The sequence below is a fragment of the Aulonocara sp. 'chitande type north' Nkhata Bay genome, linkage group LG8, assembly GCF_057382095.1.
Source record: "Aulonocara sp. 'chitande type north' Nkhata Bay isolate Kocher_YH1m ecotype deep benthic linkage group LG8, A_spYH_male_GT1.1, whole genome shotgun sequence".
Classification (NCBI taxonomy): Eukaryota; Metazoa; Chordata; class Actinopteri; order Cichliformes; family Cichlidae; genus Aulonocara; species Aulonocara sp. 'chitande type north' Nkhata Bay.
The window spans coordinates 9,465,100-9,482,618 of record NC_141351.1 but is presented as its reverse complement, the minus strand read 5'-3'; the positions used below and the strand labels follow the sequence as shown (position 1 = coordinate 9,482,618).

The 17,519-nt window shown below is 43.5% G+C and overlaps 1 protein-coding gene across 1 annotated transcript; it reads left to right on the top strand.

Annotated features, from left to right (window-relative positions):
• The first annotated feature begins 11,832 nt into the window (after positions 1-11,832).
• On the top strand, positions 11,833-17,268 carry prr35 (proline rich 35). Its single transcript, XM_086303348.1, has 4 exons — positions 11,833-11,888; positions 12,394-12,427; positions 14,360-15,921; positions 16,020-17,268. Exons 3-4 carry the CDS (start codon positions 14,528-14,530, stop codon positions 16,831-16,833), a joined length of 2,208 nt encoding a protein of 735 aa, XP_086159474.1. The 5' UTR covers positions 11,833-11,888; positions 12,394-12,427; positions 14,360-14,527; the 3' UTR covers positions 16,834-17,268.
• The last annotated feature ends 251 nt before the right edge of the window (positions 17,269-17,519 follow it).

Genomic DNA, 17,519 nt, shown 5'->3' with positions numbered 1-17,519 from the left:
GTTTTAGTGATGGACCCACTGAGGAGCAGCTGCGACAGAGATGTTTGTGTGTGTTTCCCTTTAGGCCACCTGTCTGACTGATTGTAACCCGCTGAACTCTGATCACAGTTAATTGGTGGCCAGTAGTGCTGAGAGGTAGTACCCTAAATTTGAGACCGTGGCTATTGTTTGTCTTTTGTTCTCTTCCCATACAGGTGCCACTGAAGGTATGACTTGATACTGACCTAATTCTCTTTAGTCGTCAGATATGCACGAGGCTTTCTGCTCCCATTAGGCTCAAAATGGATTTTTTTTTAGCCAAACTAATCTCGAAGAGGAATTATGAGAATTCCACAGAGATTTTTGGCCTGTTTTTGTATCAGTCTGCTCTGTTTATGTAACAGCTACGTATACAGCCATACGTTTGTATACAGCAGATATGTTTCCACAAAAAAGAGGAAGAATTTCTTGATGATACTATCACTTGGTAATTCCCTGACTTTTCTCCAGTGAAAATTTTAGATGAACTCAATAATTAATGCCTTTTGGTTTGATAGTGACAGCTTCAAATGTTCACACCTAGTTTTATGGCTCAGTACTTGTTTTGTCCATAGACCGTATACAAAAGATGGACATGTTACCCACAATGCCCTCCGCGACATTGTTTTGTTAAGTCCCATTTTGCCGTCTCAGATTCTTAAAGCCAGAAATGATATGGACGAGAAGGTTGAGCGCTAAGTAATCAGCTAATTATCACCTCGATTGTTAAAGTGGAAACATGAACACGAATAGAAACTTTTTGACAGTCTATCAGTTCAGCCAACCAGCCGAGCATATTAATTACCAAGTAATATCAACAGAGAAATCCAGTTCTGTGAGCCTACGATTCAAACTGACCATGCCAATTTTAAACTCTTTTGGAGCCAGTGGCATTCAACATTAAAATAACTGCAGTGTTTTGCTTTTCCATGTTGGCTTCATATTTCATCCCTGAAGCTGATGCTTTGTTTAGCCCTCATTAGTAAATATCTCCATGCTAACTCTAAGACATGGATCATTTTCATCGTTGTGCTCGTTTAACATTAGTATGTGAGTGTTGTTATAGTAAATGTGACATCTAAGCACCTACAATTATAGTAAAAAAGAAGTTACAGTGGCTTACCAGGACATAATCAAAATAATTTAGTTCTTAGTAGGTCTCAAAATGAGGTAAGTACAAATACCTCAATCAAATCAACAACAACGTATGACATATCACAGCATGTCACTATTTATCTAACCAAAATTAAGCCAAAATGCAGAAGCAGTGTGTGAAAAAACTAAGTACATCCTTACTGCTTTCATAGGAATTAAAAGAGGAAGTATTAAGAAGGTGTGAGCATCTCTATAAAGGCAGAAGGTTTAGCAGTTTGCAGGTCTGGAGCATTCAGGCGAGGAGGTAAGACATCAGTAATGATCTTACAGAAGTAATCGCTACTGCTCATCAATCTGGGAAGAGTTATTTCACATTTACGCGTTCAAGACAGTTGCCAGTCTTACCAAGAGTGGACATCCCAGCAAATTCTCCCCAAGGTCAGACCTTGCAACGCTCAGATAAACTGCAAAAAAACCCAAAAAACAAAAAACAAAACAAGAGCTACAGGCCTCAGTTAGCAGTGTGGCTCATTTGGAACGAATGCCAGGAAACCATTACAACACAGAAAGGGTGTAGCGTCTATTTCGCACATCTGTATGGACCTCTGTATTCATCTACTTATGAGCGAATGAATTCTTGTAGTATGGCATGTTGATAATATAATCTTTACATATATAACAGAATGATATGGTTGATCATGTGATTTCAGAATCACTTGTGTAGTGTTTAATATTTTAAAGGTTTGTCATTGGTGTCAACATTTTTAAAAAATAAATAAAATGATTTCTTCAGTCACTTCAGTCAGATCTCTTTGAATTCTCCTTGTCCTTGATTTTATCTGGTAACATCCTGTGATAGAGAGAGATCCAGAGGATGTCATGGCTGGGATGAGAGCCAGAGTCATGGGGTCGGTTGGGGGGGGGACTCCTGGGGTCTTTCGTTTAGTGAATTATTAAGGTTTACTAATACTTCATAAATCCCCTCTTTGTCCTGTCCATTACCGGCCTGTCACATCCTCTCGCCGCTGCTAGACTGACTCACTTGCTTCATCTAAATGACAGAAGTTAAACTGTGTTCCAGAGGAGATGGGGGTGAGGGTGGTGATGGGGGGGGCGGGGGTTGGAGCTGGGGAAGCAAGGAGGGGGCAACAGCACTCTGCAAGGAAGCCCCAGGGCTGGATGGCTTGGTGAGGGTGCGCGTGGGCTCGGATTGTGTGCTTGTGTGTGCTGCTGCTTGTATATTTGGTGTTGCTTTGTGCGTCTCTCCTCTTAAAATATGGGTAAATGTGTGAAAGTGGACCTAAGGACAGCCGAGCGACTGGGTGGATCAATAGAACGAGTCGGTGTGTATCACTTCACAGGACCACGCATCTACACCACCAGTTCATTCCCTCCCCTCCTCCATCTCTTCCTCCTCCTCCTCCTCCTCCTCCTCCTCCCAAAACAGCAAACCTTGCCTCAGTGCGTGCCTGGCGGACTCTCTCCGCAGTCTCGACAGCCGAGCTGGTCGTTGCCCCGAGCACTGAGGAGCTGTCGCCTCTCGTTAGTGTCGCTGTGCCGACCCAGAGTCCTGCCTGCCTGCTCCTTGATTAGAGAGTGAGGTGGATGGAGTGAGTTTGTGTGTGTGTGTGTGTATTCAGTGCTACTCGACCCCCTCCTTCCTACCCACAGAGCTGCTTTTAAAGATCAGTGATTTTGGTCAATTGGCCTGGCAACTCCAATCCCACGTAAGGTCAGTGATGACTCAATGGACCAGTCAGTGAAGCAGGCTGTCATGTCACTAACAGTGTATCCATATTTGTGTGTGTGTGTGTGTGTGTGTGTGTGTGTGTGTGTGTGTGTGTGTGTGTGTGTGCGCGTATACACATGTGTATTTGTGTGTTTACAAGGGTTGTCAAGGCCCTCGACAAAATCAATGGCCAAAAAGAAAAATGGAAACCTATAACGCCGTGATCACAGTGCTGAAAATCCCTCAGGGTTCTTCTAACACAAAATCACACACTTGAAATCCTGCATTAGATCAGGTGGGATCAGAGATTATGTGTAACTTCACATAGAAAGATCACAGCGCTGTGACCAACATTAAACTGTACTCATTTTTTGCTGCTTTTATTTCTGGTCACTTTTTTCTCCCATCTGTCATCTTTCCCACTCCTGTACACTCGTCTGTTTGAATGTTTTATGACCCTGTAAAGCACTCTGAGCTACATTTGAATGAAATTTTGCTATACGTATATCTCAATAGACATGTTGACCCGAGAGCCTCAAATCTCTTTTTAAAGCAAACTCTCCAAAAATAAAAATAAATAATGAACCTCATCTATTACAGGTATCAACATGAATCAATAGAAAATGAGGAAAGAGAAGTAAAGTTCGGACAAACTCATCCTTTAACCTCACTGAACTAACTGTGATGGATGGTGGCTGACCTTGTGAAAAACTTTGGACTGCCAACTGTCTGCCTGTCTGCTGCTGGATACCCAGGTCAGTGAGTCCCCAGACCCTGAGGGGGCCATAAATACTGTGTGTGATTTCACTTCCTGTATGCCCTGCCCTGGGCACAGCTGTCCATCTCTGGACAATTTCTCTGCCCAAAGGGGCAGCCGACTGGCTCAGTGGACCTTGTATACACATGCTGCCCGTCTGTTTGGGGCTTTCAGAGTCAGACAACTTTGGTTGATTTTGAATTATACATGCTGATTTAGCCTGTGAAGATTTATTGAATGGAGAGAGTAATGATACACTTCTTAAATCAGCAGATTTTTTTTAACTGGAAGTTTAAAAAAGGGGTAATGTAGTATAGCGTCACATGTACAGAGGTTACATTACATTACATTGGTTATATTTATTTGTACATATATTCCAGTGCAGAGAGGATAAGTGCAAATTACTTTAATTAATACGTTAAAGGCGGTGGAGACGAGAACTCGTAGGCATTCACGTGCTGCACCTTCAGACTCAAGATAAAGAAGAACTGTATCAAAGATTTAAAGAGAAAACGTGACCAGTATCTGTATAAAACCTCCCCCTTTCCGTCTTACCTCAACTCTCATATCCTGAACTCAAGTCTAGGACACAAAAAGAACACGAAATGCTTTCTTTTCCCTCATATTGTCATTGTTACCTTTTGTCAACAGATGCCTCTCCAGACAGCTGACAACAGCTGGTTATGAGCTAATGTTATGCTAGCTAATGTTAGGCTCAAGTGTCCTAAAGATCACTTTCCTGATAACTTTTTCGATAAACATTGAATGAGAGTTTATTTACTGATTTTCCAAATCCAACAATGTTAGATCCACTTTAAAGAAAGTTTCACTCACTCTGGCTAACAACAGCTAACAGAGGCTAACAGAAGCTAGCAGCAGCTAACAGCAAAACTTACTGACAGAAACGTTCAGAATATCCTCAACAAGTCACCTCAGTATCACGGTCATCAGAAAGAACTGCGCTTCACTGACTCATCGACATGTATCCTAATCTTTTCACAGAGTTTTACAGCCTCTTCCAGAGTAAACAGATGTGGATGCTTCTCACCTAGCATCGACAGCTGAGATAAACAACAGGGTGGATCTGGTCTAAAGTCACGGAAGGAAATGGCTGCACAGAAACTAACACCATGGTACCTGAGTTTGACAAAAAAACATACATCATATAGCAGGTATACCATTGCCTCTACGTCAGCCATTCTTGTGTTGTGTTTGTGCCGCATACAAATGATGTGCGGGCTGAGATTGGTACTAGTCGGAAAGAGCTAATACTGTCATGATTATTATATTGAACTCAAACTACTGTAAGTGTTGCTCGACTGAATTTTGCAGAACCAACCTTTGGATGATTTTGCACAATTTCAAATGAAGTTCATGCCAATGTTTAGTTTGAATCTGCAGTAATAAACATGCACTTAAGGTGTGAGAAAGATAAGTTAGTTAAAAGTCAGTGTTACTGTTATAACTCAAAATAAACTCAAAACTCAGAACCTCCACCCTTTCCTCAGCACCTTCTTGTTAAATAAAGGGGGTGCTAATTCATTTATCGGCAACAGATGTAAACCCTGAGCTGCAGACGTGTGCCGACTACATTAGTGCTTTTATTTTTATACCAAACTCACTCGCATTTTACTTAGGCAAGCATTTAAAAATGAAAAGAAAATAAGAGACTTCATGTATAAAACACTTCATAAAAACACGAGAAGAGTCTATCGTCCATGCACCGTGCATCGCAACTCTGACACCATTGGATGTGAGAGGACTGAGCCTGGAAGCTGCAGTGAGACTATGCAGGAACCAAAGCCAGTGAGAGGGAAACAAGACTTCCCTCTAGCTATGGCTTCCTGACTTGTTTATTTGCTAACTGGGTGGGTGGGGGTTTGGGGGAGAGGGTGAACATATGGTTTGCTAAAACATGGACTTGTAGTCGGGAGGCCAAGGCACCCTAAGGGATGGAGCTGACGGGCTTTGGTCCCTGTCTCCCTCAATTTCTCCCGCTTGGACAGCCAGAGCTGAACAGCCGTCCTCCAGGAGTCAGCAGCACTCTCTCTCTCTCTGCTGCCGCTGCTGCTCACACCCCTACACCCACCCTCAGTCAAACCCAGTCAAAGATGGTGAAGTGGGGGAAGTGAGGGGCCACTGGCTTTGGGGCCCTGGTTGCAGCTGAGAAACTGCCTGACACCATCCTCTTGTCCCTGGTCCCCGAGTGTGGTGCTGATCTGAGGCCTGTTGCTGAGGGACTACAAGTGCTGGTCCTTGCATGAGGACACGCTGGTGGTTTTGGGGTCCTCAGCATATATAATGATGTTCACTGTGCATCAGGTAACGGACGCCCTGGGAATTTGTCTGAAGTCGAAGGAGAGCGAGTCGACTGAGCGTGCTCAGGAGCTTCGGTTTTGGGAGTCTACGGTTGTCAGTGACCTACCAGCTACTGCAGCTTCTTATACAGATCACTGCACTGATATAGACAGTCACACACACTCATACACACACCCTCGAGGTCTATGTGTTTACGGACACACTCACTTGCCGGGATAAAGGCGCTAATATACACACATGGTCTCACACACCCTGCATTGATGATCGAGCATATGCACACACATACACTCCCTGTGGGTCAGTGACTTAATATGCACATTCTTGCACACACTCGAACCCACTGCTGTTTGATAGACACGCACGCACACTCGCGCACACACCCCCGGAGGTCGGCGCAGTGATGGACAGCAGTCCTGATGTGCTCTGACAGAATCGGCTGCTTCCTTTCATTTCCACTTGCTTTTCCCCCGTCAGGTGACACCCACAGGTGCCTTGGCGAGCGAGACCCGGCCTCCTGCGGGCGTGTTCGGTGGGGTGGGGGGGACGACAGAGACGACGAGTGAGGATTGAGGCACCAGCTGCTTCCCGGCGGTGTGAACTCCACCTCTCGTCACACTCAGAGATATATGAATGATAAACAGAGAATATCAGGCGTCAGCTGCATCTCGTTCCAAATGAATGCCCCCCAACACGCCCGTCGCGCTCGCTGATTCTGAGATGTCTCCGTCTGACGTTAAGGCTCAGAGAAGGGCACAGATATCTGCAGAGGAAAAAATCCAGAGAGTCATGACTGAACCTTGACATCTGCACTTTTCAGATATTAACCCAGCTCACATTCAAGGCTCCGTTTGTAATTTGGAAAGTGGCCAGCGTTCGTCTAGCGCCCCTGTGTATAATCAAGCTGAAAATGTCTCATTGTGTGCTCCCAGCACCGATCCCTGACCTACTGTGGGGGCGATTCACCTCTGAAAAGGACACTTGTCTGTCATGTTGTCAACACTTTGGATCTGGACTGTGGTTAATAAACAGCAGCCATCTAAAGGAGAATTAAATTTAAAAAAAAAAATGATACTGCAATACTTCTATCAGCAATCGCATCATCATTAAACACAAGGCTCTGGTGTTAGCCATACATGCCCACACACAGATGATGTGATATCCTTTGGATCATAAGCTGTCTTCCCATTATTCTGGTTCAAGTTCGTCATCCAAAACATTGTTTTCAGAGCTGTGCAGGCTCTTTTAGATGTTTTCTGCCCTTCTTGTTCTTCAGTAGTTTCCAATGTTTTGCAACCGCCTCTCCATCCATGAAAGCATCTGATGATACAGCTACCACCCAGTAAATGTTTTTGACTTGGTTAGATGTTGTAACCATGCAAACATATCTGTAGTCATCCACTGTGGAAACTGCTTTTGAGCCTATGAAAATTGGGGACTCTATAACTTAATGGCTGAAATTGCTAAATAGTTATTGTAATGCTTTTGTTAAATCACTGGATTAAAGCTGAAAAAGGTCATAGCTCTGATCACATCTTCACTGTTTGACTTTAAATCCGCTGGGATTGTGTAGAGACAAATGGAGCTTTGCCTCGCAGTTATCAGCCCTGTTGTTTTGTTCATGTACTTTTTATTTATAGGTTGCTAAGAAACACTCGTCTTATTAGGCACACTACATTTGAGCCACATGCTCAGGTAGGCGCGTTTTAGTTTTAGATTGACCTTGAAATATTTTAAGGGTTTAATTCATTTGTTACATTTCTCGAAATCTGTCAAAAGCATGTTTAGACTAAAAACTGATATTGCTATATATATGGCAAATAGTAAATAGAGTTCACATACTCAATTTTAAAGCCGGCACACTGAATTTCTCTGAAAAGTCAGGAACGAATCAAGCGTAACATTCGACCACTAATATTTTCAGCTTTTTTGTAAAACAGTAAATTTGAAATTTCATGCTTAGAGACATTAGTTTTATTTTAGCATTACAAATATGATTTGGGTTAAACAGAGCGAGCTTAACATTAATTATTAACAATTACAAAAACATAGAAAATTACAAATACTGTTAATTTACAGCAGTTGTGGCACAAACCTTGCATGGATGGTGGTCGAATAAATTTGTTAAGTGTTGTATATGGAATAATAATTTTGTCTAATTTTTCTTCAGACTGTAGAGATCATTTTAATTTGAGGTTTTTAATGAAAAAGTCCTTCTATGATTGGTGATATAACCAGCTGAATGGGTGTGGTCTTTCTCAGTTTGCCAGGTTTCTGGTTTGGTGATGGTGCACATCATCCCACAGTCAGGCTGCAATTCAAATATCCCGATATTTACAACTTCTCCAACTTCTCCCTTTGATAGCTTAAGCTCAGTTTTAAAGAAGTATATTATTGCAACAATGATGTAAGATCATTATTAGCATGTTAAAGAATACTGTTAAAATCATAATGAGGATTTTAAAATCAAAACATCCAGGATAAAGTAAGGCACCAAAGGCAGGGGGTTGTTTTGTCACTGTGGCTGTGTGTCAGTGCAGCTGGAAGTGGCTCTTGGAGCGTTTCTCCTTTGAAAATGAGGGGAAAGAGGGGAGGGGTGGTGAATAATTGATAGTGGCTGAGAGCGATATGAGTTTAGTTAATGTGCCCAGCAGCGCAGGCTAAGAGAGGAGCTGTTAGCGATTTCACCTCAGGCCTAAAAACCCAGGCAGTGGAAAAAGCTTCAGCTTTATCCTGGGTAACCGGTCGCTTTTTCATCTTTCCATCTTTATATATTTCTTTTTAGAGCACACAGTCCATCATGTGGGACAGCGGGCGTATGTGCGTTCTGTGTGTTTCTCTTAATTTGCATGGGTCTAAGTGTGCGTACGTTTGGAGGCATCTGCACAGCTGGATCTGGCTGGTAGCGGTGTTGTTGCAGCCCTCTGGTTCCTTTCTCTGAGTGGTAATAGAGTGCTGCTGTCAGCCTCCCCAGATGCTGCTCCATAAGGACCCTCAACTCGCCAGGAGACTTTCGTGTTCACACTGCGAGTATCGGCTTCTGCACGTTTCTATTTTCTCTGAAGATAAAACGCTGCAGTTTACAGTCAGACTTGAAGGAAGTTTGTAAATGAGCTGTACATATGTCAACTTTTCTGGTAATTTAGGAGCATGTGCAGCAAGTTTAATTAAAAAAAACAGAGTCTAGAATATAAATACTTACACTTAAGAAAACAAAAAGCAAGAACAAAACGACTAAAATAATTAATTTCAGACGTTACAGCCTCTGAATCATTTGCAATCTTCAGACTAACAATCAAATGCAGTGCCATACTCAGTACTATATTTCTGAGCAGCACAAGACAAGGCCATGAGCCATTTTAAATTCATATCAAACTGTGGCTCAGTAAGTTCAAAATGCAGCACAATAATTTATTATTGGAAGTCTAATACTTGGAAATAACAGACGACAGAGTGCGGTGACAAAATGTTCCCATTGATTGGTGATTCTGCTGCTGCAAGTTTAGATTGCTAACTGAGTTATCCACAGCTTTACGTGAGAACATTTATACTTGTAACATCTCTTCAGATGAGTGATACTTCTCTGTGAACTGTTAACCTGCAGCCAATCTAACACTTTGAAACATGATCTTCTGGGAAAACATGCAAACTCAACCCTGGTGCACTTACTGTGGTGCCAAACAGGATAACAGTGTCTTTGTTTTTGATATTTGGTCTAATGTTAACTGCAGTTTTGTCACTGTAGTCCAAAAAAAGTTGTTTTTTCCATCTGTGATGATTTATATTTAGCTGTGTGGTTCTGTCATGGGGCCTTCACTCTCTTCCACAAGCATGCATGGACATCACAAGAGAACAGAGCAGCAGTGACGACACAGACACTACACTCCCAAAAGTGCTCATCTGTCTGCTTTTACATACATATAAACTTGAGTGACATCTGATTCTTAATCCATTAGGTTTAATATGATGTCCAAAAACTGCTTCAACTCTTCTAGGAAGGATTTTCACAAGTTTAGGAGTGTTTATGACTCTACTGCACAAGTATTGATGAATTTATTAACAATAGAGTATTACAATCGCCTCGATTTAATTATTCTTACTCTTATATCACACTAGTAAAACACTGAAAGTTTAGACCCTTTGGTAAATAAAAAAAATCCCCTTTTCTGTCCTGTTACCTTTATTCTGAGTAATTTTGCATGCAACATTTATTATACACTCATGCAAAGGTGAAGCATTTAAACCTCTTTTAAAAAAAGAAAGTCAGTGAGATGCTAATAAGACACTGAGTGAAATGAAGAGGAAGGAGACAATTCTCGTTCTGCACATTTGAACTTAACAGGAGAAACTGACACTTTGTCCGAAGTGTTCCTGCAGTTGGAGTGAAATGCTTCCTTACTCTCTGGGAAAAAACAAGAAAAAACCCTGACATCTGCTCCCACGTGGCCACACTAAGAAGTGAGGGATCTTTGTTTCTCCTGCTTCTCTTCCTTCTCTAGTTCCTCCTCGTGTCACAGTGCACTCCTGTCGTTCCTCCTGATTTACCAGACATCCTCTTTCCCCTGCTGTCACATTTGGTACAGATGGTTAGGCTCTATGGAGTGGCCTGTCAGTCTCCATTTGGCCGTCTCTGTGTGACAGCAGGCCCGATGGCTCGTGAAGGGCCCCCGACTTTCCCGGCACACGGACACTGACATTTCTCAAAGGGGCTTGCGTGCATGCTTCCCACCCAGCCCGAAGAGAGAAATGAAGAACCTGAAGTCGACCCAAAGCCCGCCACAGGCTACGAGAGTCAGGGATGGATGGAGGAGGGAGAATGAAAAAGGGGTGAAGAGAGGAGACTGAGAAACTGGGATTAGATTTAGGAGAGGAGTGAGAATGTCCGCGTTTACATGCACAGACATGAATTCGAAGCTGTAAAAGCTCTTGAAAAGGTTTGAGCCGGCAGTATTTTTGCATATCCAAAAACCTGTTGATAACCAGCTCCTGTAGAAGTGGAGACTTTTGAGGTGAGAATGCAAACTGGTGGACAAACCTGACCCAAAACAGGCAAATCTAAAATGTACTGTATACATGCCCAGAGGCTGCTCTGAAAACCCAAATCATGTCAGCATATCTCTCACCTGGAAAATACTGCAAACATCCTACTCTGGAATACATAAAAGGAGTACACTGTGTACACGGCTTTTATTAAACTGGGAATATGTGCACGCAAGCGTCATGTCTAAGTCACTGTTTGTGGATGAGATGCTGTAGCTCACACCACCCGTTCCCCGACACGCTGCACTGATCATCCTCAGCACAGGTTCCTTAAAAGAAGCTGGTGATGGAGGTAAAGACGGGTGATGCGGAAACAGCCACTAACCACTCCACAATACACACCTTTACCTCCACTGTGGACTTTAATGCTTAGTATACACAAGATAAGATGAAAAGAAGGAATATTTTCTGGTAACTTTTGATTATTAAAAATTAAAGGCTTATAATTAAAACCACAGATATTAGAATCAAGGAAGCTTAAACAATGTTTAAGTAAAAAGCCTAAAAATAGTTCATTCATAAGAGCTTTTTCTCATAATCCAACATAATAAAATACTGAATATCCAGAGTCAGCCTTAGAAGTCAGTCTTCTTAGTATTACGTATCAGTTATGGAGGATTTAACCCCCTCTGTCCTCTGTTATGTTGTAACAAGAAGCCATCACTAACCTAACCTTTGCCAGCATTGTGTAAATTGTTATATTGCATTCTGACTGCAAGGTGGAGACCACACTTGACAATCCAGAGAGGTGGAGAGGGGGGAAGCAAACAGGGTAGAGAGGGGGGGGGGAAGCTGCTGTATTGTAGCGCCTCGGGGTAATGCTCCCAGTCAATATATATCTCCACACTCGCTCCTGCGCTCCCATTTGAGCGGGACGCGCTGCCCTGCCGCTGCAGAGGAGTGACAGACAGCCACACCGGGACCTCACTTTAGGTATGAATGAATACGTTTCCTCCTTTCCTTTAAGAAGCAAGGTTTGTTTGTGAAGGCTGAGCGATATTTTAGAGGGAAGTTAAGCAGAGGCCTGTTTAAATGCTGCTTTTGTTTGCAGGGCAGAAATGTTTGATGCTGTTTTATGTCCTGCTGCATGCCTTTGTTTTTTTTAATTTTGAAAAAAGTGAGCTTTGATGTCATTATTTATAGATTTAATTAAACTACATTACTATTTTGATTTAAAATGAGAATCTTTTATATATATGTATGTATTTTAATATTACTGGATAGATACATTTCTGTGGTGTTATAATGAATTATTGTCAGCTTATTTTAATTCATCATTTTAATTTCTATTAAATTTGGTTAAAAAATTAAATGCAAATATATCAATATTACTTGATTTGTAAATTTACAGAAATTCATGTTTTTTTTAAATCATAGAAGAAAGTCAACATAAAAATTTTCTTGTCTTCTTTTTTTTTTTTTTGAACTTTTTCCTCAGAGGGAGTGACAGCTCACCCGGGCTATCATCTTAGGTAAAGTATTAAACTTAATGAATTTATTAAACACGAGAGCTTAAAAATAATTTCCCCTGCAGTCTTTGCGTGCATCGACTTCCTGTGCATTAAAAAAATAACCAAGTCCCTTTCTGCTGTCAGCGGTGTGGTTGCTGTAGCATGTAACTTGTCAAAGCTTTTAGTGTGGTGAGCCTCCTTAATTGCAACAATAGATGTTCAAGCTGTTAAGCTTGTTTGATCATAGTCCCTAAAAGCTTAAAACAAGACCACAGGGTTCAGATATGGGCAGCGGGGGGGCCAAAGAGCGCAGTCAGTGAGAGGAGAGCGGATAGCGGTGACCAGAAGAGGGGGAAAAAAAAAAAAAAATCTACTGTAAAAATGATTTTTATTGATTGGCTCGCAGCAGCAGCTGTTAGACTCCATTATGAGCCCAAAGCTCAGGTCAGACCCCCGGGGCGGACAAGTGAGCCAGTCAAATGGTCATCCACTAACGGGCCAGTTCTGGGGGTCCAGTTGGGAAAGTGGTGAGCAGCAGCCATCCTTTGTTAGCCTTCGTCTCATGGTCTCACAGATGATGATCCACGCCGTCACCTGTGTTTGCTTGGCTCTCCTTTGTTTCTAGTCTTGGAAGAGATCCGTGCATTAAAGAAAAAAGAGTTGGTGAAGTTTCTTTTTTCCTCAGCATGGACCCTGAACTTTACGTAGACTTTCATCTTTGAGAGTCCCGAGGAAAAAACGGCAAAATAAAAGCCCCCAAAGCAGAGTGTTTTAAACTGAGCACTAGCCTGCTTGCATCTTCTTTTTCACTGCAGGCTTCACCCAATGGCTTCGCTCGCAGTACAAAGAGATCACAAAGTTTCTGCAATTTCACAGATGGGGAAAAAATGTTTTTGAATTTATCTGAAAGGATTGGAATGAAGTGGTGTTAATTAAACTAAATTTTGAACTAATGAAATAAAAGATGAAGAGGAGCAAAAAAAGAGAGAGTGGAATAAGGGAAAAAAAAATTCTAAAGGGACTATTTGTTCTTAAATCCAAAAGACAAGCCTGCTTAACACATGCAGAAGAAAATTAAAAATAAAATTAATCAATAAATCTGCCTGTTTATTCATAAAACAAAGCATAATGTTTAAAAGTAGTGTAAAAGCTCAGTAATAATATTTAAAGGTGCTCAGGTTTAAAGGTTTTGTTGGCTTCTTTTGTAAGACATGTCTAACTGTAAATAAATATATGTATATTTTGATATTTTCCAATCAGAAGGAAATTCAATTCAATTAAATGCTACCTATTATAATCCCTGCTAATATTGCCTAACAAGTATGACCCCAGTCTAAATGTAGAGCTGGTAAGTCGAGGCAGTGGAACCTATGCACCGTGTCCTGACCCAGATCCCAGTCCTGGCACTAATGACGCCCTATAGGCATGATGCCAGGCTCTCATTAGGAATCGGGCCTCAAACCCCCAACTTCTCTCCTTCGCGTACCAGCACTGTGCAATCCCAGGCATGGCCGTGCGGTGCCTGTAGCCGGCCTTCGAGGGCCTGGCCCCAGAACTCTAGCAGGGCTGTGGATGCTGTGAGACCCCACTGCACAGGTGCAGAGTCCCCCGTGACAGCCCTCTTTGCCCCCAGCCCTGGGCCCTGCTAGTGCCTGGTACTGCACTGGAACTAATGAGTAGTGGCAGGTACAGTGAGAACAGAGCAGCGTGGGCCTCCCTGCAGTTAGGTTAGTGGCAACCCTCGGCTTGGGCAGAAAACAAATGTTCTCTCATAATACACATATGTGCATAATGGCATAAATCACCCTTCAGTGCACGCAGAACTTTACCTCTCATAGTTTGTTTTCTTACAGAAATGAAAACCGCATCCCTCCTTCTGACTCGCAGAGAACAAAACATCATATATACAGTCTGTGCTTTCATTCACGATCCACTCTCTTGTTTATTTCACAGGTACAGCTGCAATTTGACCAAGATGATGCTCTTCTTCATCGCCACCTACTCGCAAAATTAAGGAAAACCTCACAACAAATGAAATGTACTCTGAAGAAATATCTCAAAGTCTAGCTTGAATTGTCAAAATTTAAATCACACGCTCTTTAGAAATATCAAGACTCAACCATGTCCAAGGATGACACCTGCAAAGTCACGTCAGCCAGCAAACACAAGGAGCGCAAGCCGAAGAAGCCTCACTACATCCCCCGACCGTGGGGCAAACCCTACAACTACAAGTGCTTCCAGTGCCCCTTCACCTGCATGGAGAAGTCTCACCTGTACAACCATATGAAGTACAGCCTGTGCAAGAACTCTCTGTCCCTGCTTATAGAGTCAGATTGGCCGTATAAAAAGGGCAACATCCTGCACCCAGAGCAGCTCCGGCCCTTTCAGCAGGCCCATGGCCTGCACGCTCCCGGAAAGGATGAGCTAGAGCAGGTGATTCGCACTGAGGAAAGGCAGGGTCAGAGGAGGTCTGCAGAGGAGGATGGCGAGGGCAGAGACAGCCAGGGACCAGAAGATGAAGAGGGACGAGGAGAGGGGGTAGAGATCGCTGGGCTGATCAAAGAAAGCTCCGGTGATAGCGACAGAGGTGAAGCAGCAGAAAGCACTAGGAAGAAAACAAAACAGCCAGATTCAGAGCTCGATGACATGCTCTCTCTCGAAGATCAGTTTTTACGAGCCCGCTCTGTGGAGGTAGAGGCCCAACTGAGACATTATAAGCTATCAAAGACATGCCTAACAGCTCCCGGGTTACTGTCGGAGCAGTGGCGGCTGCTGGCATCCAGCCACACTAAAGCCAAAGCTGAAGGTCCTCAGCCTCGAGTAAATAATTCAATCCCCTGTTACCCCCCACCACCAAACCTGGTGGATTACCAGGACCCCACTGGGCTTAACCTTTCAGTGCTTGGGGTAGGTTATCCTATCAGCCCTGGCCTTTTCTCCTACATGAACTCAGCTATTCCCACCGCAGCCTCCGGTGTCACAGCCCAGACCCACGCACAGCTCGCCCAGCTCCCCTTCCTGGCCTCGGCCGCTCAGCTGATACACCCAGCCTCCAGCGCACACGCAGATCGAACTCTCATCCCCCCTCGACTATACTACCCCTTCCTGTGCGAGCACACATTCGGACAGGCATCCAGTCAGACCGACACCAGCAAGCCTCTCAAGACATCAACAAACACTCTAGAAGCAAGTCCTCTGTCCAGTTTCCAGCCCAAAGTCAATCTGTGGAAAGTGCCTGCTGTGAGGCCGGGATCTACCATCACTCCCGCTGGCTGGGTGTCACCTCAGAGAGACTCCCCTGATCAGGGCTACAGGCTGGGGGATAAACTGCAGGCTGCAGCCAAGGAAGGCAGAGCAAGCTGGGGTCTGAAGAGGGCAGGAGCTCCTTTAAGAAACCAAGAGGCCCCTGCGGAGAAGAAGCCAAACTTGGGCTTGACTTTAGACCTTCTGAAAAATATTCAAACTGCATCGACTCTTAATGTGGGGACAGACAAACTTCTCTTCTCTTCGGACAGGTAAACAGCTCAGAACTGTTTTTGTAATAAAATTGGTAGTAGTTGTGGTGTAGACCTCTTAGGAGTATTTATTTAACTCTTTTCTTTCACTCTCTTAGTTTGCAGGATGCTCATGTTCAAGGTCGGCCCACTGAGCTGTGGTACAACGATCCTCTCACCAGCCCCACCAGCGAAACATCTTCTCTCTCAACCTGTGGAAGACCCAACAGCCAGGACTCAGCTGCCGCCAGGACAATCGGGGCGTCTGAGTCAGTCGCTGCTCTGCTCGGTGACCTCTCCAAGGCGCTGCAGGAGTACCACGAGGCCGAGCGCAAAATCTCCCACCTAGAGAAGGAAGACCTTCCTGCCCAGAGACATCTCTGGGAGCACCTTAACAAAATCCGCAGCGAGCTTTCTCACATTCACCAGGCTTTGGAGCGAACAGCTCGGCAGAGCGATGGGCCTCTCGACCTGTCAGTAAAGAGGGACTCGACGGAGTCGATTGGCGATCAGAGCAGGAGGGAAGATGGGGGTCTTAAGGAAAACGCAACTGAGACAGAGGAGGAGGACGAGGAGCTCATAGAGAGAAGAGAGGACGAGGAGGACGAGAGCGCGAGGAAGGTGATAAGGGCTTCACTTGAGAGTCGTAAACAGTCGCTGGACATGCTGATCAAGATGAGTCAGGCGTCAGTGGTGAACACAGAGGTCCTGTCTCCTGGTGGCCTTGGCCTGAGGCCCAGTCCTGCTGAGGCTCTGTGGGCAAGCAGAACCACCAAGTGTGAGGCCGACTCCAGCGTCCTGCTCTGCCCCGACGGCCGATCAGTAGTGTTCACCGACATCTCCTCCTCTGCCAAACCCCCAAAGAGACCCCCATCCATACAGCGACTCGAAACCCACTGTCCTCCAAGCCCTTTAACAGCTACCGACAACTGAAACTCTGCTTGTTCCTCTGGCTGTAATATAACAGAACCCATCCAGCGGTTCACGTGTAGTTTTGTTTTTGGTTACTGGCATGCCTCAGACTTTCATCAGCTGGAAAAAAAAAAGTCGCTGTGTTTCTCAGTTGTTCACAGAAACATTTTGCACCGTATAAAGTAAACAGAGAATGACTGAAAAATCTGGAGGATTTTTTTTCTGATACACTAAAGGACGTTTAGACATTTTAAAAATGTTACATCAGCATTATTTTTTTTTTTTTTTTTTTTAACAGGCGAATTTAAACAATTGTGCACATTAATGATCATGACAAGAGATAATCCTCTGAGCTGATTTGTAAATATTGTACTGAAAATAAATGTAATTAATGTAAAATGTTTTAAAGGCTAATGTTTTTATATGGATGATGTCGTGTTGGGCTGAAAATAAAATGGATTACACACACAAACACATCCATTCTTTTCAAAAACAGAGCAAAATAGGGGTTAAGACACATAAAATAATGAAAAATGGGAAGATTTTAATCAATATTTGCAAAGAAAAGGTACTAATTTGAACATTTTGCTGCACGGTGAGCAATCACAAAGCCAAATGCTATCATTGTAGTCTTTATCGATAGAAAGAAAAACAGGGGAGAAAAAAAAAAGACAAATAGATCCAAAGAGGCACCGTGACCTGAATTT

Coding starts and splice junctions, on each gene's coding strand:
- prr35 (XM_086303348.1), top strand. CDS start 14,528: ATGTCCAAGGATGACACCTGCAAAGTCACGTCAGCCAGCAAACACAAG. Junction 15,922..16,019: donor CTTCTCTTCTCTTCGGACAG/GTAAACAGCTCA, acceptor TCACTCTCTTAG/TTTGCAGGATGCTCATGTTC.